This window comes from Sander vitreus, chromosome 16 (assembly GCF_031162955.1).
Source record: "Sander vitreus isolate 19-12246 chromosome 16, sanVit1, whole genome shotgun sequence".
NCBI classification, from domain to species: domain Eukaryota; kingdom Metazoa; phylum Chordata; class Actinopteri; order Perciformes; family Percidae; genus Sander; species Sander vitreus.
Window position 1 is genome coordinate 18,681,588 of NC_135870.1, and position 26,320 is coordinate 18,707,907.

The 26,320-nt window shown below is 41.4% G+C and overlaps 1 protein-coding gene across 2 annotated transcripts in view; it reads left to right on the forward strand.

Moving 5' to 3' along the window:
- LOC144531349 (poly [ADP-ribose] polymerase tankyrase-1-like) overlaps nucleotides 1-26,320 on the forward strand; it is an 81,486-nt gene that overhangs the window by 9,458 nt on the left and 45,708 nt on the right. The window contains exons 4-5 of one of the 2 annotated variants that reach the window (XM_078271435.1): nucleotides 3,188-3,283; nucleotides 23,599-23,635. In XM_078271435.1, coding sequence (XP_078127561.1) covers nucleotides 3,188-3,283; nucleotides 23,599-23,635 — 133 coding nt within the window. The remainder of the gene's footprint in view (nucleotides 1-3,187; nucleotides 3,284-23,598; nucleotides 23,636-26,320) is intronic. The other variant, XM_078271436.1, reaches the window with a different exon arrangement.

Below are 26,320 nucleotides of genomic sequence, written 5' to 3' on the forward strand. Positions count from 1 at the left end.
CAGTTTCGGCACATTTATACAGGACATTATTATTGACTAGACAGATACAAACAAATAAAACATTAAATACAGAAAAACGAGACTAAAAACAATACATGAACAATCAGTGTGTACAAGTATGACTATCAATAAGTCATATTATCAAGATAAAGGCTTCTAAACCAAATACTACACAACCGGACATGTTCCAACAGTAATGTGACCCGAATTTGCCAATTTTTGTGGACGCAAATTGACGGTGTGCAATTGCCCATTAGCGTTACATTGTAGCTTGTTTCGCCTCTGCAGAATGCAGCAGTCTTCCTCAATACTGGACCAATGTCAAAGATTGTTGTTCCCATCGGACACTTAGACACATGTTTATGTTTGGTTTACATACTAAAGCATGTAAACAAAAAAAACATGACCTCAAGTGGCTTGATTATTGGACAGAGTTTTGGTAGCCCGTCATTCTGCCAAGTTTGAGATTTGGCATCAGAATGAGAGTGAAATCAAGTCTGATTGGACTCTACCTCTTCGTTGGTGTTCAGACAACTTGAGTAGAAAATGAATCTGTCATTGCCAGACTTGCATGTCTTCCAGCTCAAGGGCTGGAGAAAATCTCATCGACAAACTTGGGATAAGAAGATCTTGGAAATCCTAAAGCAGCCTTACGATTGGCTCTGAGTTTAATAACCCACTGCCTCCATAAATGTCAGTTCAGTGCAGGGATTAAATGTGTCTTTAGTTCTTTAGTTTTTGTAAAGCACTGCATAATCACTGCTTTTGTGTTGTATAAATAGACTTCATATCTATCTCCTTATACCCTTAAACATCTTATATTTATGTATGTTATTAACCATTGTTAAATATTTGGTTGAATTGAATTGTGAGATGCCCTGTCTAGGGGTTTCAAATCAACTTGCTAAGACTTCTGTTGCGTGGCAGGTTAAGACGGTTCCATTGGTTAAATTACGATAAGATACTATTTAATTATGAACAATTATTTAAGTTATTGGTTAATCTATAATGTTTTGCTAAAACATTCCCCAGAAATATCTGAAAATTGCCCATCACAATTTCTCAGTGCCCCAGGTGAAGTCTTCAAAATGGCTTGGTTTGTACAAGTAACGGCCCAGAACCCAAAGATATTAAATGTGCAATGAAAACAGGAAAGCAGTGTCATCCTCACATTTAAGAGCCTGGAAGCAGTCAATGTTTGGCAGTTTTCCTGGATAAATGAAAATATCTATTATCAAAATCATTGTTGATTATATTTCTATTGATAATGGTAATAACTAATTGTCTCAGCACTACATTGGTGTAGACATCCTGTCAGTTTCAGATGTTTCTTTGCATTTATTTGTAGGCTAATGCTCAGCAGCTCTGCTTTCTCAGTTTCTAGTCAGTTCAGTTTTTTCAGTGATAGCACAGGAAAAATAGTTTGTTGTCTTTATTATAAACAGTGAGGGTTTGGCTTTGGCCCAAATAAGTGCCTGCAGCGCTTTGCCCAAATGTGTGTAAAACTGGCAACAAAGCCAACATGGCTAAATGTAAATTTAGACCAACTAAAAGCCATGTTCACAGAAAGGCATTTCTTTTCCAAATTTAGTTTTCACATTTGAACACCACACCTCAGATGAGACAGTCTTAAGAAAATCTGGATGTCTCTGATTTTATTAAAATAGTGTACAAGTGACTTACTGATTTGAAATAGACGTTGCAGATGGTCATAAGATAACTGTTGCAAATCTGACATTGTCTTGAAAAGTAGTCCTGTCCAAAAAGGGGATTTAGGTTGTTCAGAGAGGGCTTTTGCAGGTATTACTGACAATCCGTACTTGTCTTGTGAAACAGTGGTACAGACGGACTGGATTTGTAAACTATTCAGTGTGTGTGGCTGTGCATCAGACCGTCATTTCCCTCCCTGCCTCACTATGGGCATATCTTTATTCTCTGTGTGTGTGTGTGTGTGTCTGTCTGCTCGCTTATGTGTGTATATGGGATTGGTGCAGAGCTAAATCATATTTCTGTTGAGGGGTGAGTGGGTGACTAAGGTCTGCGTCAGTGCTGGGCCAGAGGCACACACATGCATACACGTGCACATACAAACACACTGCATTACACACAAACCTGGTTATCTTCCTCTTCTCCCCTCCTCTCTGCTGGGTTTGAGCAGAGTAGTTTGAGGTGTACACAAGTCAAAGGGCATGTGCGTCGGGAACGGCTCAGCAATCACAATAGTTGGAAGAGAGATGGAGAGGAAGGCAGTGCGTGTTGACATTAGTGCCCTCAAAACAGCTAATTTACAAAAAAACTGCACGCAGGCAGTTTGTTATTCAGGTCCTACCTGTTCAGTAGTCGCATGACTCTTCTCTTCTCTCCTGCTTTCCTTTTCCTTTTCTCTCCTCTCCTCTGTATTTACTACTCCCTGCTCTCTCTCCCTCTCTAACACACACAAACAAACTCTTGTTTTGTTTTGCTCTCCCTCCCCTCTTTTCGTCCTCTACCTCTCCCATCCTCTCTGACTCTCATTCCCCCTCCCCCCTCCCCCCCCCTCCTCTCTTCCTTTCTCCTCTCTCATCTTGCTCTCCGCTGCATCGCTCAGTCAGTCGGAGAGGCGAGAGTCTCTCCACTCGCACTGCTTGCCTCGTCGCTGCTGCTGCCTCGATTAGCTGTAGCCACTCATCTCTCCCTTCCTCACTCATTTTTATTTATTTTGTCAGCTAAACCATAGCCTTCCCCTGCTCCTCCATGGAGGTGTGATGTGTTTTGTAGCTGGTCACGTAGCCACTTTGTACGTTCCACTGTTTATCTGGCGGCGTGGTGTAGCGTAGCTTTCGCTGCTCTTGTTGTGGAATGTCTGTTTACATCAGCAGCATGGCTCGCAGGGCATGGGCAGCCAGGGGCAGCAGAGAGAGCAGCGCTAGCAACAGAGGTGGAGCAGCCGGAGAAGGAGGAGGAGAGAAATGTGGAGCAGGAAGTGCAGCGCGAGACACAGCCAGAGGTGGAGAAACAGGAGAGATAGCAGAGGAGCAAGTGGGAGAAAAAGGACGAGGTCGAGGAAGAGCAGTTTATGGACCAGGATGTGGTTCAGCAGCAGGAGGAGCAGCAGGAGGGGGAGGACTAGGGAGAGGTGTGTGTCGGGGAGTTTGCATGTCAGTCCAGGAGCTCAGCTACTGTCTGTGTCTGCCCTGTTGTTGTACAGTGTTACTGCAGCATGGTGCCGACCCCAACATCCGCAACACCGACGGAAAGTCGGCCCTGGACCTGGCTGAACCCTCCGCCAAGGCCGTGCTCACAGGTCAGTCTCCTGTTTGTATATCTGTCTGTCAAATGCCACACACACACACACACACACACACACACACACACACACACACACACATACACATCAGTACATGCCTGTATTTCTGTTCTCATTCTCTATTGCTTGTATTCTGTTGCCGATTGCAATATCTGTCCTGTTCTAGGTTTCTTGTCTGCCTTTCTCTCTTCCTGTATTTTCCTCAAAGGATGCACATTTCCACTTCTATCTTAATGTTTGTAATGTAAAATTTTTGCCCACAACGTTTATTTTGATTTTGTCCAAGGCTGTAGGCAGTATCATCTTTTGTTCCTGTCAATCTATCACCCTCTTATTTTGCAAGGCTGTGCCTCTTACGCACTCACTACGCGTGTTATTCAGTCTTTGTGTCCAAGGCTGCTCGCACATTAGTCTTGTATTGCCAGACCTATCTTTGCAGCGCTGTCAGCACTGGAGTAGGGTCTGGCTACACCACACATACATTCTAGAATGGCAGAAAAAAGCGCTCTGGCTTGTTTGCATTTTTTTTAAACCATTCACCATCTTCTTGGGCGACGCTATGCTTTGGACGCAGCAACAGTGTTTCTGCAAAATAGTCTCTGGAAGGAACTTGTTTTGGTGGAACGTTTGCACGTAGGGAGGCAAGCTCTGGAATGGCTAATTCCCTGCGACAGAAAACGGCACTTCAAACAATAACAGATGTAATTTGCTCTAATCATTGTTTTGCCGTATGTACTTTGTCCACAACAATCCCCACCAATCGGTCCTGAAAGTTTGGCATTTACTGGATGACTCTCCATCCATCGCTGCCAACAAATGTTTCTGGTGATCCGTATACGAGCAGTGTTTTTTATTTTTTTTATTTTTATTTTTTTTATATTTAGCACAATGCCGCAATCAATGATATATTGAAAATACATTTAAAGTGGCCATATTATGCTCATTTTCAGGTTCATAATTGTAATTTGAGATTGTATCAGAATAGGTTTACATGGTTTAATTTTGAAAAAACACCATATTTTTGTTGTACTGCACATTGCTGCAGCTCCTCTTTTCACAGAGTGAGACCTCTCAACTTCTGTAAGATCTTTGTTGTCAGTCGCACATGCGCAGTAGCTAGGTAAGGATTACATGAGCTAGCTAGCTGTTTCCCCAACTTCGGCCTGTACAAGGCAGGATTAGCCGGGAGACTTCTTCTAAACGAGGGCGCACTTCCAACTTTGCGTGGAATACCTTCAGAACAGGGACATGTAAGTAGTTCTATACAATTTATTTTGTAGATTAGGGTGAATTTGTGTGTGTTGTAGCAGTGTTTTGCCATTGAGAACGAGCTAGCATGCTAGCGCTAGCATGCTAACGGTTAGGCCCCTCGTCTCGGCTAGTTACGTAGAAAGCCGTGCAGATTTTGAACAGCTCACCCGGAGACTGAAGGCAGGACTCAGAAACCTGTATCTCACTCAAAACAGCATGGATGGGTTTTTTTCAAAGTTTGTATGCGTGTGGAAGCACCAGAGACACAAAATAACACCCCAAATCCCAGAAAGTGTTTTTTTCATAATATGGGCACTTTAAATGCAGTTTAAGACTGTAAGAACCCCACACCTCCAACCCCATCCATTACATACTACTGTGGCCCCATGGAGAGCAGAAGAAAGCATCATCATTAGCATCATTAGCATCATTGTCATCGTCCCACTTTGATTTAAGCTAATGTTGATAATTTTAGACTTAAGTCACTAAACGCTAATAGTTTGCATTCAAAGCTTATCAATTCCTTAATGTTCCTACCAAAATATTCAGTGCTTTCCTACAATAACACTGCAGAAAGAGGCTGTTACAGGCAAAAAAAAAATCCTTCAACTCAATGGAGAGCTTTAGTGGACAACATGGGACACTAAAACTTAGCAATGAAACTTAGACTACTGGTTCTTCCATTGTTACAAGCCCTTAAAGGCAGCAGGACTCATTACATCTATTCTGTGGTAGAGGAACCACGGGGACACAGTTATAGCCCTTAAATGAGGAACTGATTAAAAATATATTGCTTTAAGTAAATAATTTTTAGTATATATTTTTTTTCAATTTCTCTTTAGACAGCTAAAAGTACAGAAACTTTCTGCAGGTTCCTCATCCGGATTTTGTTTTATGTTGGACATCTTTCCTCTTCGCAAATCAGCCCTTCTCTTCTTAAACACTTTTGATGTACTTCTTTGCTCTATATTGCATGTGTATGTGTTGTTGAGTCCTTAACTCACTTTTTCTTTAGATGGGAAAGGTTGAAGGACATGGTTCTTATTGAACTAAATTACTCCTGTTTTTGTTTTCACTAGTGGATGAGTAAAGATAATTGAAAATTTGTCTTAAATTTCTCTGTGTTCCCTGTCTCTCTGTGGGTATTTACAGGCTCTGAATCAGTTTTCGCAGCACCACTTTTTCTGTTTACACTGTGTTACATCACCAATTCCCATCAATTCCCTCTGTGGTAAATTAAAACCTCGAGAAGATACCACAGCGAGGAGCTGTGCAATGGCAAAACAATGGAACAATTTCACCTAAGCATCCTGTGACAAATCATTGTCCTTGCCAGCAGGAATGGAAATGAGGTTGTTCAGTGCCGGAATTATTGAACATTGCCGCATATTTTGCTGCCTTCGCCCTATCTCAGTATCGTCCATGATACAAGTTTTACAATGGAGCTGTCATGGAAATGTTGTTTTTTTTTAAAGCAGTAAAACTATAGAGCAGAGTAGTAATGGATCTTAGTCTATATGTCATAGGAAATGTTTATCAAACATTGCAGACTTAATCAGTGTGTGTATATCTCATACGTATGTAATGACTCAAGGTTGCTAATAGTGTAAATAACTGACACAGTGCTGCTTACAAATTGGAGAGTTCTCACTCAGTGCAAAAATTGAGGATTAAAAGAGGTTTTCAAACTGGGGGGGCATCTCACCAGGGGGATTTGAAATGGGGGGGCGCAGAGGAAGAGAGTCATAACTCATTAAAATCTCAACGCACATACTTTTAGCTTTAGTATGACTTGCACTTTGCGAGGTAATCTTATCTCTAATGTCCAAATAGTGATCAATGGATAAATGTCCCTAAATCTGCCTCGATATAGACAAAAGGAGAGTTCATCTTATAAGTTTCAAAACTTGCCTCCGAATAATCCCGTTTTTAAGTTTTCTTCGGTATCAAAGTAATCCAGTGATGGTTGTCTGTACATCCATGGGTACATTGCAAACAGGAACTGCTAAACATTTATTCTGCATGCGTTTAATGATGATTTACCAAAATGTAAACAAATATAGGCTACAGAATTGCTTTGCAGTTGTCTCAGTTTTGTCTGAGGGTTGTCCCAAAGAGTCAGTTTTGCCTTACTGGTCAAATCCCTTACCAATCACATAGTTATACAGACAGGACTAATATGTGAAGTAATCAACCATTTAAGCCAATTTACCCGTGAGAACCTACTGACAGTGTGTTGCAACTGCCTTCACACATTAGTCATTTATGAGCAGGAGTTTTCCTCAATCAAAGTTTATTTTTATTTATTTTTTTACGATTATTTTTTGGGCATTTTTAGGCCTTTATTGACAGGACAGCTGAATAAATGAAAGCGGAGAGAGAGGGGGAACGACATGCAGCAAAGGGCCGCAGGTCGGAGTTGAGCCCGGGCCCGCTGCGCCAAGGAGTAAACCTCTACACATGGTCACCCACTCTACCAACTGAGCTATCCGGGCGCCCATTGATTTATTTTTTTAATGGAAATGCATTTAAAGCAGATGTATGATGCCACGTCTGCCTACTCCATCAATCTTAAACCTCTGTTATGGAAAAAAAAAAGGATATGGGATTAAACATGTTTTAATTTACATACATTAATTAACAACAATTAAAGGGGCTGTAATAGACATTTTTCAAGACATTTTAACTTGTCATAGTAGGGAAAGCACAGGTGCAATTAATAACGATGGCCCGTTCCATTTAGGTGATTAATTAAGCCATGCCAATGAGCCAACATGGACACTGGATCAGATAACTGGAATGCAGCCTTAATTTAGGTGATTAATTAAGCCTGTGCTTTTCCTGCAATGTCAAAATGTCTGCTGTGAGGCCTGTTAAAAGGTTACCAGATGATGAATAGTGCTTAAAACATAGAAAATATGACTGAATGCCAATTGAGTCACTCAAGTCTAAGCCCCCAAAAGAAGCAGATGGCTGCGTTTTGTAATTTTAATGAAAAAGACAACAACAAGACGTTTACAAGGACAGCTTCATGTTGTCTTCCGTTTTCAACATCTGCTGTTTTCTGCAGACATCCACCGATGCATTCAGGTGAAAATGAATCGTTAATAGAGAAACCAGTTGATCCATAACACCAGTACTCTGACTCTCCCCCCACCATCATCGGCCCTTCCTACTGCAGTGGTTTTTCTGTGGTTCAGATCTGTAAAATTTACCGCATCTTGTTAGTAACATGATATATGCTTTTATTGGCCGACGCTAATTAATGTAAACTATCGTCCTGTTACATTGTCTTTTCACCCAGCACCACCCCAGAGTGATTCCACTGTTGTAATTACTGTTGGCAGTGATGCATTTAATGCAATGCTCTTAAAGACAGTTTTACTATTGCCGGCATGGGCAGGTTTTTGGTAAAGAAGGCAGAAAATTTGAGCAATGCCTTTTAAATAGTCTTTCTAAGAAAAACCCTTTTAATAATGTAAATGTGAAAATATATGATTATGTGCATGTTTGTATATGTGTAGCCTCTGTATAATCTTCTACAGTGACACCGTGCATCTCTCTGTCCTATATGTTTTGTGTCTATAATTTACAGGTTCTGCTTTATTCCTCATCTCTGCCGCAGGCCGGCACAGCTTTGAGGTTCAGTCTGTGGTGATGGAAGTTTATATTGACCCATAAATTAGCTCTACTGCTCTGCCACATCCAACAAAGTGCCCTCAGAAATGATAGACTCCATTCCCTGTTAGCTGGAGATGTGAAACGGAACAGAGGTTTTAGTTTTTTAAAGCATCTTCAAACACCCCTCACACTGCATTTGAATTACATTTTTTTTTATGCAGTATGTTTTCCTGATCAGGGTGAGCAGCAAACAGGGCAGGGCGGTGTTGACGCTCCCCAGATATGCCTTTTTACAACCTAGGAGCTCTGCACTTTGGTCTATCCCAAGTATGAGACACCACTATTCACACCACAGCAGGGGGGCAGACTAGAGTTTAGATTCTCTGCCCGAACCCGACCCATCGCCACTGTCCTCGGGCCGGGCCCTTGATCAAGCAATTTCTTTTTTTTTTTTTTAATCCATTACCTTATTAGCCTAATTGGGTGGGGAGAAAGCTATGCCATAATCAGAAATATTGTAAATATATATATATGCTATATAAAAGTAATACATGTGTACAAAAGTTAGGCTGCAGTTACAAAATGCAGCATGTGTCATGCGTGGAGTCTCCTCCTCTCGCACGCGTCACACCGGGCCTGCTCTGTGCTATATTGTGTATCTTAAGGGCAACATAGAGCTTGAAGATGTAAAGAAAAACAGGAGAATTAACTTTGAGGTAAACTGTGCTACATCGAGTCTCCCCCATCTGCAGCACTGTCGTCGGCCAGTGCGTCAGCATGCAGACCGTGCCGAAGGACAGTATGAATTAGGTGATCGAGACAAGAAAGTCTCCTATATGGTTCCAGGGCTTTGATTTATGTTGATGCCTTGATCTGTTACCCACACTATTCGGCTGAAGGAGCTATGGGTCCAGGTTTTTTTTTTTTTACGTTTCTTCATTCGGATCCATTTGCGATCCATTCCAGTCTGAATAAACTAACAGCAGTTTACATGCTTCGTCCTTGTTGCATTACCGGTATTCATTAAGATAATTCTAAACAGATTTCTGTAGTTCAAACCACTCTGAATTGTAGTTGGGAACGTCAGTTATAACGGCTCACGTATTAAAACATTGTCGGGTTTAAATCGGGATCGGGCTCATAATTACAGTTAATGTGTCGGGCCGGGTTCGGGCGAAACGTACACGGGCTCGGGTAGGGTCGGGCTTGATTTTTTTGGGCCCGATCTAAGCTCTAGGGCAGACTCACATGCCCAACTGTAACATTTGATGACTAAGGCCTGGGTGGGGTGCTTCTCAACGTTTGCAGTAGTACAGTGAGCTAGTAAGGATGGGTTCATGTCTTACAGCTCATCCAAATTAGTATGTATGTATTACCTGTCAGAATCTGCTGTTGCAATATACTGTAAGTAGCACAATAGCAATTAAATCTGATAGAAATGTAAATTCTCTTCAAAGCAAAAAAAAAACAAAAAACCTGGAGGTCATTACTCTTGTGCTTTTGTAGAGTGAACGCCTAGAGAGTTTCATGTTAATTATATTGTTCCTTATCAGGTTACAATGCACGGCAGGGCACAGATCTGCTATGAGATTAGCCTATCACTAAATGGTCACTGGCTCTTGGAGCTAAATTCAGATGGCCCACAGTACACAGCCTTTATCAGATGCTGGAGCGAAGCTAGTGCGTTTAGATCTGATTTATAGTCCTGCGTCAATGTTGAGGAATGCTATACAAATTAGCATTTTGTGCCCAAGCAAAGTCACTTTCAGTACTCTTTAACACAAAGTCAATGAGAAAATATAAATTTTGAGTAGCATATATAATCAGTTTTGCACAACACGCTCATTTAGTGTTTTCATGGACAAAGTATTTTTACAGAATACACAGTTTACAGTGGACTTAAATCGACGTAACGTAACTTGATACTGTGGCCACAAGTGACAAACAGGATAATGACGAAACACTAAAATAAAATCGGACGTGTTTAAATCGTTCCAAACAGCCACACTCAAAGGCAGAGTAAAAAGATGGCTGCGATATAAAGGGAGGATAATGGGGCACATTTTCAGACTCTAAGTCCCTGCTGGAAGACATTCAAGTGGTACACTCTGTTGTACACACAAAATGTGCCACAAGTAGCGAATGAGAACTTTAAACCCTGACCCTTTGAGTGTGAATGTCGGATTATCTGCTTCCAGGCTTTATGCTAAGTTAAGATACTGTCAAGGTACGTGCACCAATGTGATATTTTTATCAAAGGCCTGAAATATCACAGATATCCCAAATGCAGGTAAGTAATCGAGAGAAACACACACACAGTAATGATGTGAAAAGCCCCAGAAGAGCAAATTTAGGAAACAAAGGGATTACCAGGAGAATTCTTTTTTTTTCATCCGTCTTCACCGTCTTCTCTGTCGTTAGTGATTGATCTTCCTCGTTGGCCGGAAAGCAGTGATTAGGACACTTTCATCAAGTTGTTTCTGCCCTTCACAATTCCTTTTTTTTCCCCCCCTCATCTCTCCATCACTTTCTTTCTCCACTCATCAATTACAACGTTGTTTAATGAGCTTGCAAGTGCAACACGCACTCCACCCACCCCTCATCCTTACATCAGCCTTGGGGTCGAGCTTTCCCTTTGACACGTCATCTATACTCTTTTCGTTTGCCCCCTGCTGTCTCCCACCTGTCTTGAGCTCCATACCAATCAGCCACTCCATCTTATCCCTGTGACATTTGTCATTTATTCTCTTTCTGCTCTTCACTTTAACTATCTCACTCTGCCTCATCATCTCCAAATCTCTGACAGAAACATGATTCCAGTGTTATATCGGTTTATGAGCTGTTGGTGCATCAAAGACCTCAGCTAACCCTGAAAAGATAACATGGTACCTGCATTCAGTGTTGTATGGTGGAGGTTGGTGACAAACATCACGGCCAAAATATGTTCAACTTGTCTTCTGAACTTAGGCTGTTTGTCCTCTAAATTTCAGCCAAATACTTTAACATCCTTCTAACAAACAAACTGGTGAAACATAAAGCTCTCTGTAACTTCAGTGGTAGGTATTTTATGTGGTAATCTCTCTGAGACTGTTTTGATTTTCTCTATTAGGCTCTCATTGTTGATTTTGTCAGCATCTTTAGTATTAAGCTCTCATAGCTTTGTTTGTTTTTGTCTCAAATAGGAAAAACGGTGTTGTATAAAGAAATATACTGTAGATTATGTAAAGAATAACCTGTAGAAGAAGAAACTCAGAAGTTACTCAGGCTAGATGATGTGAATTGGTGACAGGTGCGTGGGTTGAGCTCCATATTGGGTTGAAGTGCTCACAACTTTATTATAAGTTACATAATGCTGTAATAATAAATGCAAGCAGTCAACAGGAATATTATACATTTTAAGTAACCAGACTAAAAGTCGAGGCTGTAGGCACAGTGGTGATTTGAGCTAAAAGCTAACATCAGCATGCTAACAAGCTTACAATGAAATTGCTAACATGTCGATGTTTGGTATCATGTTTACTATGTTTACTATCTTAGTTTACAATGTTAGCATGCTAACATTTGCTAATTAGCAATAAACACAAAATACAGCTGAGGCTGATGGGCCAAAGTGAAACTGGAACGTTTTCCGGAAGTAAGAAAACCTCATTCAAAATGACAGATTTGTAACGACGCGAATTTCAAAAAATCCAGCCTTGGAACAGAGCCTTTCTCAACAGTATGTTGTGTGGCTCGCTTAATATGTCAAGATAAGGACTTTAGTAAAAAAAAAATTATTATATATTATTGTTTATATTATATATATATATATATTTATTTATTTATTTATTTATTTATTTATTTATTTGTGTTTTTTAGCTGACTTTAAAGAATACCATTTCCCAATAACCGATAGACCTTTGCAGGCTAAATGTCATGGGTTGACAAAAGAGGCTAGTCGAGGGGTTAGCTCAGACATGTCTGTTATAACAGCAGGACAAAGAATACAACTACAAAATTGCAAAAATGACTTTAGAAGAGATCTTTGCTGACGTTTATAGATATGGTTGAAACCAAGTGACGATGATGCAAGTTCTTGTGAGGGGTGACTCGCTTGTTAAATTTCCGGGCAGCTGTACTTTTTTCTGTGCTCACAAAGTAATCGTTGTTACTTCGTAGTAACTTTGTTGAAATCACAGGGCGACCTCTAGCTCACCTGGTAGAGTGTGCGCCCCATGTAGGCGGGGTCCTTCGCAGCGGCTGTGTGTCATCCCTTCTCTCTCTCCCCCCTTTCCTATCTGTCTATACTATCTAAGATAAACCAAAGCACCAAAAAATAATCTTACTTTTTTTTCTTCATAATAATAAATAAAAAAACTTTGTTGAAATCACAAAGGTTTTAATTTCTAATAGTACTGAAACGGATGCTGATTTGTCTCAGAATATGGACAATAAACACCCCGGAACTCGTTTGATTCTTTTTCGATAGACTAATGAAATACTGAGAGATTTACAGAAGCTAGTGTAGCAGATGTTGGAACAGATTGGACATCATAACTTTGTTTTGCTATTAGGGCTGCAACTACTAATTATCGATTATCAAGAAGCTGCAATGAGCAAATGTTGGGCATTTGTGCTTGACAAATTGGTACTCACTGTTCCATTTGGCTGTGCCGACATGCTGCTTGTTATGTAGCGGCAGGAGCATGGAGACCTGCTTGGATGGAGTGCAGGCGGTGTGTGAGGCGGCAGGCATGATGCTGAATCTCTATTAGTTAAACACCGTCAAGTCAATTCAAGTCAGCTATTTTGTGTACTGAATTTGACTGGAGTAGAAAACCACGGCCACATGGTACAACATTATCTGGCACTAAAGACCAGCCAATAGGAGAAGGTCATTTCATTACTTTGCTTTAGATATGGAAGTTTGAAATGTCTTTCTGTAAGCCTGTAGCTCAGGACGGTAAATAAAGACGGGAAGAATTCATTTTTGCTGCATAATAAAAAGGAGAGCGAGAGAAACACTGGAAGGGACAAATGGAGATGGAGGAGAGACGAGAACAGAGAGTGAGAAACAGAGTCCATTAGCTGCTATTAATTACCTCTGATTGGTATTCACAGACTAGCTTCTGAGCCTCAGATCAATTCGCCTCTCTGGACCTCTGTCAACACACACAATGCACGCGCACAGACACACACACACATATATTCCTTTGGCCTCTCTTGTTTTAACTGTTACTCACACTTTTGCACACACATCAGAAAGGGTCTGATTACAAACAAATTGGCTTCATTTCAGTTATGTCACATTGCTGTTTGCTTTTAATTAAGCACTAACCTGATGACAGGATAGCCTGTTTTGGACTGTGCAAGTAGTCTGTCTTTACAAAGTGTTTTTGTCCCATTGATATGAATGATGTATCGTTTTAATTGCCCCTCCCCACATGTGTCCCTGGTCTTGTCTGGTATGTGCACAGCATTATCAAACATGTTTTATATTTTCATAGTAGGTGGAATGAGCTGAATTGTCACTTAAAGGAAATTACTGCAGGTGATCTGAGTGTTGACTCATTATCCCTGATGTTGTGTCTTATTGTCTTTCATGCTAAAGGTGCTCGTTCAAGCTAAACAAAAATGTAAAGGTAAATTCCAATGTGAGCATCGGTATGAGTCCTTTGTACAGTAGGTGGGAATCTCAAGATGTGTGTTCTAAATGGGTATTGACAAAACACGTCTTCAGTTTTTTGCTGTATGAATTGATCTGATCTGAGGGAATATAACTTAAATTAGGACACTTCCAATGCCACTGTAAAGATAGCCTTTGAGCTTTCTTTTTCTTTTTATTCTTTCTGGTGCAAACGGTGCACACAGTGTTGCTCTGTATAGGTTGGAAAGTGCAAGGCAATATCTGTGTGACCTTGTAGCACACTGCTGCTGATAGACGGATGAATAAAGGTCCAGGATGCCTCCTTTGGTCAGTACAACGTACCATAGCGTATATAGGATGTATGATACTGTCTTTGGATTAGTGGACTGAAGTTGCAGCATATTTTTTCTTATCAAAAGTGTGGTTAAATCCATACATGAAAGCAGAAGAAGAATCAGAAGTGGCCACTATGAGTAAAAGATAAATGTGAGTTATATATACTAATTTGTTTTTCCATTACCTTTCCTTGATGCATTCTATTACTTTTACTAAAGCAATAACCTTGAAAATCAATTGCCTCTCTGTTTCTCATCTTATTAATTCTGTAAAGCACGTTTTAACATTTTTAGCTTTGGGGTTGAATCAATTTCCTGAATTGAAGAAACAAAGCATTAGTCTCACTTAAACAACATGAGTAGTTAAAGTTGGCCTCACACTTGGACTTAAAACTCAGGACTTGAACAGAACTTTACATCAGATACTGTTAAAATGGGATTTTGTCATTCCTACAATATTCCTACTATGTCACCCAAAAACAGTGTCACTCTGGCTTGGTTCAGATATGACCGTTACAGTATGTCTTCCCCAGGTGGTGTCCAACTGTAACTTGTAATCTTGCTTCTTCTCCAGTCTGTCACGAAGGCAGGGTGTGGAGAACTTGATAAGGCTGAGTGAACAAAATAAGGAATTAAACAATTTTTGTTGTCAAAAATCCCTCCTGTCAACCTGTCATAGTTAGCTTTTCATCATCAGGAAAGAGTTACAGTCAGCAATAACAGGCTGTCACAGACAAGGAAACTGCGCCTGCAAGGATGTGCTGATGAGCAGGAGAGAAAAAATATATAAAATCTCCAGAGAATAATGGAAATGGAATGGAAACATGGCTTTCAATCGTCTTGTCAACGTGGCATCATGACTTCGCGTAAACATACACACCACTTTCCTAAAGCCAAGTGGCTTGTTATCTGTACGCATTTTGAGCTATCCGCGTGTATGTCTACGCTGCCGTCTACTGTATACAGCGTAAACATACACGCCACTTTCTAAAGCCACGTGGCGTGTCATCGCAAGGCTACGTGTTATCGCGAGGCTACGGTTGGTTTTAACGTCTCATGCGGGGGGAAAAAAAAACCGGTTGGGATTAGGAAAAGAAGAACTGGGTTGGGTTTAGGAAAAGAAAAACGTGGTAAGGAAACAACACACGTGGAAAACGAAGGAAACATCACACACGGCACGCGAATCCCTGCTCTCCTGTGTGAAAGTCCTGTGTTTGACCCATCCACCACCCCGGCCAAGCTCCCTACATGGATTTTCGCCCTTTCATACTACTCGCTACGGCGTCAATTCACACGCAAACGCAAGGTAATGTAAGTCAGTGGAGGACAACCGGCGTTGATAAACACACTGAAATTGGCGTGTCATACGTACGCAACTTCATAAGATCAGTCTGGTCCTGTTTTACTACTGTGCAGATGCTCTTTTCTCTTGCTCTTTATTTTCATTTAGCTATTATTTTTGCTACTTTTTTTTTTTACTTAATGTGTGGTTCACAACTAGGAGGATATTTATTTGAGTTTGATTGTTCATTCGGAGGATAATTTATGACTGAAACTCTGGGCGCAATTATCGACTTGCAGCTGCCTCCCAAAACGGCAAGTGCCTGGACCACTGACCGCAGTGTCTCAGACAACACCATAACCTCTGTGCTCATCCGCATTGATGAAGTGCACAGGCTGCCATACGTTACTACAGAATATTGGCGTCCTCGAAACAAGAATATGTGCACTGGAGAAGACTGAACTCTCCCAATGTCTCCTGCCGGTGAGTTAGTTCTGCATAACTAGAGCAGATTTAAACGGACAGTTAAATGACACCATAACTTTCCCCAGACTCACGAAAACTGAAACAATAGAGTCTTGGACAATCTTAGTGCAAAACTAATGCAGTGCAAGACTGTTCTCCCACGCAGGTGAACATTACCGGCTTCAGCTGAGCTAACTTCGACCCCGGATATCTGGTGGCCAGCCAGATGTGGACATAAACGCCAACCACAGTCGCCCCTGACATAAAAAAAACAACAAAAACAACTAGATATCAGGTTTGAACCATTAAAAAAATCTCCATGAGACAGAAATGGTGTTGGATGCTGATAATAATGGACAAGGGAGAGATCTGAGGAGTTTTGAGCCAACAGAAAAAGGCAAGAAAGCCATCATTGGGAATGGAGCAAAGGGGGGAAAAAAACATCAAAAGAGACAGTTCTATCTTTAAATTTAGTTGTGAGAGATGCCGTTATCAGACATTCAAGTAGTAAGACAATTAAAACACACTGCTTCACAGGTGTTAATCGAATGTGGGAGCCAGTGATGTTTGCAGACAGCAATTGGAAGTGGTAAAACAGGATTTCATTGATTTTAATGGCCTTGACTAACTGGAAGCCCAGTTGTTTATTGGTGGACCACTGCCAACGGCCAACAGAGGGATTATCAGGTTCAGCAGTCTTTCATCACTTAACACATAGCTCTGCAAAGCCTGTGGTCTGAAAGGGATAAACGATTGATCACTTTGTGTTCTGGGGATGTAGGCATCTTTTCAGGACAGATGGCCTCCACCCAAACAGCACTGAGTTAAACAACTGGGGGACCCTTATTGGTTCAGCCTGCAACACCCATCAGCCAGGCCTCATATGATGCACCCTGATACACGGCAGCCTGGGTGCCACAAAGACAAAACGCCACAGCCTCTATGTCAACAGCCTCTATGTTCCTCCTCCCGAAAAAATGGAAGAGCTGCTTTTCTTTCTTTTTCGTTATGTAAAGCACTTGAATATGAAAATGAAATGTGCTTTACAAATACACTTGCCTTGCCTTTTGTACAGTATCCCAGTCGTCCTGTCATAGCCGGAACTGGTACTAATCTAATTTTTTCACTGCCAGACAGGTTTTCATCTCTTGAAATCAATTAGAGCTTGTGTCTACCCTGCGCTGCTTTTCAAGCTAACAGTGGTGAACAGAAGATTAGGGAAGGGTTTTTTGATCCTACTCCTGCTGCTGCAGGACTATTAAAAAAAACAACGAGAGAGAGAGAGACTTGAAGAAGGGAACAAATACAGGGAGTGAAAGCAAGTGAAGGAGAAAAGATGTAGAGGCCTACTGGCTTGGGTGACAGACGAACAGAGAGATGAATTGATGCAACATCAAGTAAATGCCAAGAAACTGGAAGAGAGGGGCGCTGCGATCGGTGTGTATGTTAACCGCCTTATCATGAAGACAAAGCGCTGCTGTAGCTGCTCTGAAGGCTTCGTCCTGCTACTGCAGCAGGAGCAAAGGCAATCTTGCACCTCTGTGCACCTTATTGTGTGTGTATGTGAGTGATGGGGAGAGAGAGCGAGCGAGAAAGTGTGAATTCCTGTGTCGGCGAGGTCAAGGTGTAGCTTTCTTCCTCTTATCAGTGATATGCTCATTGATTACTATGACGACTGCTCTTCGATTGTTCCCCAGTGATAAATGAGCCTGAGCCCTACTTCCAAAATGACCTAGCAAGAGAGGCAAAACAAAGTGACTGTTTTTTTTGTGTGTGTGTGTGTTCCCTCATCCCATTTGGGCCATTTTCCTGCAGCCGAAATTGCCTAGTTTTCCACCCGGCTGCACAGCTCCATAACACTGAGTGAGTTGGCGAGGGCAGTCGGCCACTCTGTAAGAGTAGACTGACAAAATGTGGTAAATGAACTCAAAACAAGTTAGGCACATACTGATCTGTATATCCTGATCTGTATGTGAAATCTTCTGGCAAAGTGAAAGGATTGGATGAATTAAATGCACGCCTAAAGGCAAGACTAAAGCATGCTCGGAATGTGTGCATATTGAAAATGGTGTTGGTCGTCCAAAACGCAAAAAATGTTTGAAGATTTACTGAATATCTTCTTTAAAATCAAGAAGATTGTAGCCTGGTTTGCCTTGCAGGAATGGTAAAGTGCTTTACACTTTCACAAATGGTTCTTATTAATCATTGAGGAATACAGAATGACTAAATGAAGCTCTTTATCCTCAGGAAACGGCCGGTTTTAAACTTAAGACATTTGTGTTGAGTGTTCTCCATAAGATTACTTATCCATTGAAAAGGCAGAAAATCGTTAAAATAATAGAAAATACAGGTTACTGATTGAAGCGACAACATATCTATCGAACATTGCAATAATCTCCTTTTGTTGTCTGTCATGATGAGTCATTGTGTCGAACAGGCTGGACCCACCTGTGTGCTTGGCTACTACTGAGGACCAGATGTACATGGAGCGACGAGCTGACTGCGGTCTTTTTTGTTTCTCCTCGGTTGTCGCGTGACTCCTGTTTGTGTGCCTCACTCAGTACAGATGATCTAATCTTATCCATATTAATTTGACCGCAGCTAACTTTGTTGTTTTTGTTGTCGTTGCTCCTGAGAGGAGGAGGAGGAGGAGCGGGTGCCCCGATCTGCTCCCTGTCCTTTGTATCTGTTTAACAAACTGTGAAGTAGAATCCATGCTTATGTGTTGTTGTGGCTTTTTCAGGCATGCAAACTACTTTCCTGATAATATCATGAATTAGCATATGTTTTTAGTTTATTATTATTCAGGAAAGCCTCTCGCAGCCCTCGGGGGCATTGTAGCTGTTAGCGAAAGAAGCTTAGGGAAGAAAAAGAGAGGGCCCCTGAGCAAGGCACTTTTTTGGACATTTTGTAAGAAGGAAAGTTTGAGTTGGAGAACAAGTTTCTTTTTTTAGCAAAGCAAGATCCAGAATCCTGCTATAGTGACAACTGTCTCGCGATGCATGGTAGTGTTATTCATCTTGGCAACAAAAATGCTTTGCAGTAAAGATCACAACATGAGCGTAGCCTGTTTATAACAAACCACAATCAGAGTATGGAGTCAATGAAAAACATAATCTATAAACCTAATTAAAAATCATGCAAATCATGTGTGTGCTGAGTGTTTTCGGTCATGACGATGACTTTTATTTTGGTTATTTTTGGTCGGCTGAAATAATTTCAGTACAAACACTTTGTGAGCAACTCCTCAACTTTCATTAACATTATCACTATCTATGTAAAACCACACACAGATTTAGGTGGACACACTTACCAAGCAGGAACAAACATATTTCAAAGCTGCTTGAAAACAAATTATTCAGAAGCATAATGAAAACCCAATTAAACACAGTCCGGCTCACCTCTGTCTCCACCCACAGTGATTTGTAATTGCCCCAGAGTGACTGCAATGATTTGGGTGTGCCCACTCCAGGTCAGAGACATACACACTGTCATGAGTTTAGAGAGGTATACACTGACAAAAACATCCAGTTTGTTACGTTTACAAAGCTCAGCAAAGTGAAAGAGTGGGTGGCAATTAATCACACAGTGTAAGTGGCGAGAGTGTGCGAAGTGGAGTCAGCTAGCGAAAGGGCCTAAACACCCTCTTTTATAATTTCCGCACACCTCCCCATTTATTTCTTTATTTTTCCCCTTTGATTGGTCTCAGTGCTCACAGATCCACTTAGAAACTCAGCAGTTGCGACCTTGCGGAAGTTATAAGTGGATCGCTCAACTTCTGACTCGAAGCCAGTTGTTGTATAACAGTGGATAAACTGCTTCAACAATAAATTATATTTGATTTAAACACACCAACACGCACGCACGCACGCAAGCAAGCAAGCAGACATCTGGGCACTGAGGCAACTCATGGTCCAGTCAGCATCAGTCAGCATCATCTGTGCTTTTACAGCCACATACTACACACACACACACACACACACGCATGCAAACGAATACATGCTTTCAAGCTTACAATTGAAATTGAAACAGTGATTGCTGGTGTCTACTGCACTCTGCCATGGGAGTGACACACACACACACACACACACACACACACAATATCATCATTCAGGAGGCAGCTAGCCTGTCCCGAGCTTTAACCTGTCCTTGTCTCTTCTGTTTGGAGTCAGCAGGATTCTGGACAACGCACGCACGCACACACACACACACACACACGCACGCACGCACGCACACACACACACACACACACACACACACACACACACACACACAGTCAGACTCAGATGTGTTCATACATACTTAAATACATGCATCCTCCTCCTCTGTCTTACACCACATAGCTGCATGAAGCTGTTGGGATGAAGTCAGTTCCTCCCCTTCACATCCTTCTTTTTTCCCCGTCTGTTGTCATAACCTACATTTAGCCACAAGCTAGCCAGGTAGGGCATGTGTTAATACATCATTTTATTCTGGGTGCAGCAAGTCCAATGATGCGATATGGACTTAAGGTACAGTCACAATGAGTTGATACATGGATTTTTCACCTGGTTAGTTTTCCATCCATTTAAAGAAACCTACTCTTTAGTAACATGTTGCAGAATTTTATCATTAGCGCCTCCTGGTGGTAGTGAAGCACATTTTTCTATAAGTCAATCTAAAGCCAGATTTAAATGTAATTTTAGTTTGTGCTGTATTTTAGAAAAGACTGCTTGGTCTTTTATTGTTAGTTGGTTATGCAGCAGCTGATACTATGCTTAACGTGTGTGTGTGTGTGTGTGTGTGTGTGTGTGTGTGTGTGTGTGTGTGTGTGTGTGTAAAACTGCTGAGTCACAATTACTTTAGCTCTCAAAGCTTGAATAATATTGGAAGCAAACCGTGGCTGTATATCTCATATTGGCTAAAATTCATTTGTACGTCTTCATTTGCACACTACACACGACAGCAGACTCAGCTGAACATAATGAAATAGAAACATGTTTTCGTTCAGGTTTAAGTTACACTCTGATTGAATTGGGAGACTGAGTCACTACCTTCCTGTCTTTAGGCATAAATCAAAGAGTACATCTTTCCCTTTAGACTCTGTAGACTTTGAGTGGACAGATGCACAGGGATGCATGTTTTGAAGGATGAAAAAATGTGGATGTGAAATCCCTTTAAAATGTTTTGTTGCTTTTGTTTAGAAAGCCACTGCTGCACAGAGAGGTTCATATCCTGGGTGACTTCACCCGCGCAGCCTAACGGATATCAGAAAGCCTAAAAGCTTCATTTTTAAACCTATAAAGTTCATTCAGTTAAAGTGTCATGGCAAGTTTGAAGTTTGAATGAAGTTTAAATTGAGAAGACTTTGAAGTGGCGTGGCTTTGAGCATTCCTCCCAACTCCCTCCCATTTTCTCTATGAGGAAGAACAATCTCACATTTGTATGAATTTTTGCAAAATGTAGTCCAATTTTAAAATTGGCTTAAGAAAAATCATACTAAATATTATGATGAGGTGTGTAGTGGAAAAATGATTCTGTCTCAGAACATAAATTGGTTCAAAACTACAGCATCTAATTTAGCGTCTTGATCTGTTTCTGTACGTTTCTCTCGTCTCTCTTTGTATTTATATTTTTTCTGCACCCCCCCCCCCATCTCCCCTGTTCGTCTTCCTCTGACTGTTCTGCCTTAGCCTCCCTAACACCAATTATACTGTGTCAAATCCATGCATGTCAGTTTCCAGATCCCTAATCATCCTTTCTCTCTTTCATCTACAAATCCTTTGTTCCGCCGTCCTCCCCCTTTTCTCTTCTCTGTAACCTTTCTACTTCACTCCTCACCCTACCCCACCCCTCCGTCTGAGCCGTGTACACACAGCCCATCCTCCTCATCCTCTTTCCATTTATCTGTATCATATTAACCTCTCCATCTTCCGTTGAATTTTAATTTATTTTCCTATTTCAATTTTATACCACTCTCTTTCTCTCTGGCTCCTTTCAGAGATGAACTGCCTTGGGTAAATGTGCTGGCAATTTTAAATCTTGGTTTTCATGTATTTTTAAGCCCTCAAGGCACTTTTCAGTAAAAGTTGCAAAGGCAGTCTTGCTAGGTTAGACCTTGTCTTGCCGCTTTCTGTAAAAGAAACATTGTTTACCTTGATGCCATGTTAAAGGGCCACTGGGTTGTGCAGTTTTCTACTCTTTTTCTACCTTTCCTCCCCGCAATTGTTAAAACTGATCCGCTGACCATATGGCATCAAATCTGTCCTTATTTTGTTGTGTAGACCACTTTTTATTGAAGAATAGCACTGCTAACAAAGTTCAGCTATATATCTGCTATAGCTGTTTCACAATAAAACCAGAACTTATTTTGACATTTCTGTTTTTGTGCAAATGAAACAAGATATAACATGTTAATTGGTGAGCTTTACCAACCGTCTCCTGGATCTAGCTTAATACTTAAAGGGAAACTCCAGCGATTTTACACATGAAGTTCAGTTTACTTGCCACAAAGAGTACTATTAAGCTTGAACATTTTTTTTTTTTTTTTAATAATGTCTTCTGTGGCTCTTAAGGGAGCTTTCAAAAGTTTAAAAAAACAAGTGGGCTTCAGACTTAAAAGTATTAGAAGAACGCCTGCGGTACAAACAGGAGAAGTGGGCATTTAGGAGGCAGGGAGGGTCGGATGGAACACACTGTTGACTAGTGAAGGATCCAGTGTTTCTGTAGCATGATCCATTCTGGGGACAAAAAGCCAGGAGTCATTCACGCCTCTGCTGCTTCAATTATGACTATTTTTCTTTTTTTGCCTGCCTCATTTGAGTCCCACGACATTCATGGGAGTAATGACACAGAAAACCCGCTGGAGAGAGCAGATCTTTCAGATCTCGGGCTGTTTTTAAATTATATTTCAGTTCTAAATGTAAAACACATTTATGAAGTTACTCATGGATTATCACAGCAGACTGATAAGGATTGTTAAGCAATTCATAATACATTTCATTTTACAATCGGCAGTCTTATTTTTAATGGAGTGTCCATATGATGGTCAAATGGTGCACCCTATAATGGAGACCTATGTTTGAATGCCAAAAAGCCATTACTTAAACAGACATGTTACAGGTTCCATGTCTGAGAAGCGCTCCTGTCTTCCCCACCCTTTTCTGTTTCCCAGGCAGAATAGACACATATGGGAAGGTGTGTGTGTTTTGACTGGAGTAGCAGGGGGGCAGGGCAGAGAGAGAGAGAGAGAGTGAGAGTGTTAGGGGGAGGGGTTTGTTTATTTCTGTTGTGTTTGATGGTAACTGCGCCTCCTGAGTCCACAGGGGAAAAAGCAGGGAAGACAGAGAGAGGGGACAGAGATGATGGAGAACGAGGGGAGATGGTTAGCAGTATGAGCGGCGGCCGAGAGACGGGAGACAAACGCGGCGAGGGAGGGATGGACGGACACACGGACGGATAGAGGCAGAGCCCGTCTCAGTCCGCCGCTCGTCGCCCTAAACAATGAACGTTCTGTGGTCGCTGCCGGCAACGCATCGCCACGGCAACCGGAGCCAGAGGGGTGCGCACTGAGCGAGAAAGAGAGGAGGGGGAGGAAAGAGGAGAGATAGAAAGAGAGAGTGTGTCTTCTCCCAATGGATAGGTCCTTCCTCTGTGTGTGTCTTTACGTGTGTGTGTGTGTGTGGTTGATCATGTGTGTCTGTGTGTGTTGGCGGCCAGTTGTCTGACACTATGATCTTCTGTAACCATCTAGGTGAATACAAGAAGGATGAGCTGCTGGAGGCGGCGAGGTGAGTACCAGACTCTTTGTTTTCATTCCGTTTTTTCCCCCCTTTTCTTGCCTTATGTGTTTTCCTGCTTTGTGACACCCTTTCATGTTTTTGCTCCTCTGTTCCTTTTTTTCTGCTTCCTTGTTCACCTGCTCAGTTCTTATCTCTTGAAAAACATCTCTTGTTTCCATGCTCACTTTCTTCTCTGCACCTCTCCTGTGTCGGTTTCCTTTTCCTTTCTCCTCCACCTCTTGTTTCCTCTCTTCACTTATCGCGTAGTCCTCTCTACTCTCCTCCTCTTTCACTGATTATTCTCATTTCCTCTTCTTATTTTTATCATTATCCCCTTGTTTTCTCTTTAATTCTTGTTTGCCCTTCTTTCTTCTTTGACACCTCCCCTTCCTCTCGTCTTTGATCCACTTATGTTTTCTATTTCCGGTCCTTGTTTGTTATCCTCGTCTCTCCTTTCTTGTTTTCTTGCTCCCTGTCATCCCTCTAAGCTCCTCTCTTGTCTTTCATTTCCCATCCTTTCTCCTTTCTTATTCCAGCTTTCTTGAATTTCATCTCCTTTCCTCCTTTCTTCCTTTCCTCTCTTCTCCCTCTGTTTCTTCCTGTCTTTGGCTTTTTTCTGTCTTTTGTTTGAATTCCATCATTTACTGCCGCCTTCAATTCTCCTTCCAACTATTTTGTCGCTTCCTCCCTGTGTATCAAACTGTGTTTCCTTGTTCTTTCTTTCCCTCCAAGACACACACGCACGCACGCACGCACGCGCACACACACACACACACACACACACACACACACACACACACACACACACACACACACACACACACAGCTCCTACACTAGTCAGGATTTTCAGATCCAGAGAACATGTGTTGCCAGGGACACTTGTTATGGTTGCAGGCAGTGCATGTGGGCAATGTGTTTGTGTCTGTGTGTATGTACCTTCGTCTACTGCATGTGGAAATGGCATATCTTTCGTTTGGGATTGTGTGTGGGTGGCTGAGCGCTCAATGCCAACAGCCTCCCTCCTCTCTCTCTCTCTCTCTCTCTCTCTCTCTCTCTCTCTCTCTCTCTCTCGCTCTGTCTCTTCCTCCCTTTCCCTCTCTTCCAGGCATAGGCACACACACACACACACACACACACACACACACACACAAGGAAGCAGCTGGTTTAGCATAGCAGTACCATAGTGTATTTTAGGGTCAGCAGGCTGTTTAAGTGTGAACTCAGTGTGCCTCTATCACAGCTGAGCCACTGACTGGCTCATTACCAATGTCACTATTCAGAATTTTTTTTTCTTTAAAAAAAACAACTTTTTTAGTGTTGTGTTTTGGTCAAATAACTCCACACGGCTTACGGGATAATGTTGATTTTCTGCTTTCTTTTTCCCCCTTTTTATTCGTGGCCCAAATACTGTAGCATTGTTGCACAGCGGTATAGAACAATAATAAGTAGAGCTGGTAAAATGGTTCCACATAATGCAGTGGCGCGATGCATTGACTGGAAAAAAACATAATCATTAATGTTCATGACAGCAAATGTATTGTAGAAGTATTTCTGTATACCAAATCTGTCCCTTTAAGGCCGACAGGCAGCTGACAAAAAGCAAGCAAGTCAAGTCTGGTTGATTCATAGTCTTTGCTGCTCTGTGTCTTCTCTTTTGATCTACCAGCTGTAAACTGGAAAATAACTGTTTCAATTGCAAATTTTGAACACTTTGTGATTTATTTTCTGAAATGTACTACTTAAAAACATTGATGAATTATGCAGGCATGATTGTGAGCACATTTACAACTAGGCATGGGCCGGTTTACGACTCAGTATGACAGTATGATAACGTTCAGCAAAAATTTCACGGTATTGCAATTACAGCTTTAAAATGTATTTTTTTTAAATGTTTGGGTAAAAAACAACTTTTTTTCCCCCTTTGAACACAATGTATTTTATTTTTTCAACACACTGCACACTGGCAGGAAGAGGGATTACTACACTGCAGTTTCTCTCCTTGACCACTCACAGCTCATACCTTACGGACGGTATGACGGAAAATGTTAGTGGTTTTGAAACCTTGACTTTTTCAAACCGCGATATATCTTGAAACCGGTAACCGGACCATGCCTATTCACAACAAGAAGATGCTACTGATTGCAACTTTTGAAATGTGTTAGACAGAATCAAGATATGATATGTGACTGTTCACTCTGGATTTGTGAACATGGTGATATTACCAAGACACTTAGCCCGGAGCTTGTGCTTTGGAACAACTTAAAGGGACAGTTTGAGATTTTGGTAAATAAGCTTTTTTTCATTCTTTCCGAGCTTTACACGAGAAGATTAATACCACTGTCACATCTGTCCATTAAATATGAAGCTGGGGCCTGCAGAGGGTTATCTTAGCTTAGCATAGAGATTGGAAACAGCTAATCTGGCTCTGTCTGGTTGCAAGCTGTTGCTGGGTGGGGCTTCCTATTTATTCGACGGACATGGGAGTGGCATCAAAATAATTTTCATTCTCTCAGAAAGCGAATTTCCCAAAATACAATAAAAAAGTAAATAAATAAAATTGTGCTCTCCATACATCGTTCAAACACACACACACACACACACACACACACACTCTTTTCAATCCATCCATCCCTTAAACATTCCTTTACGTCTGTTTCTGCACATTCAGTTCTTCTATATCTTAAATCATTCTT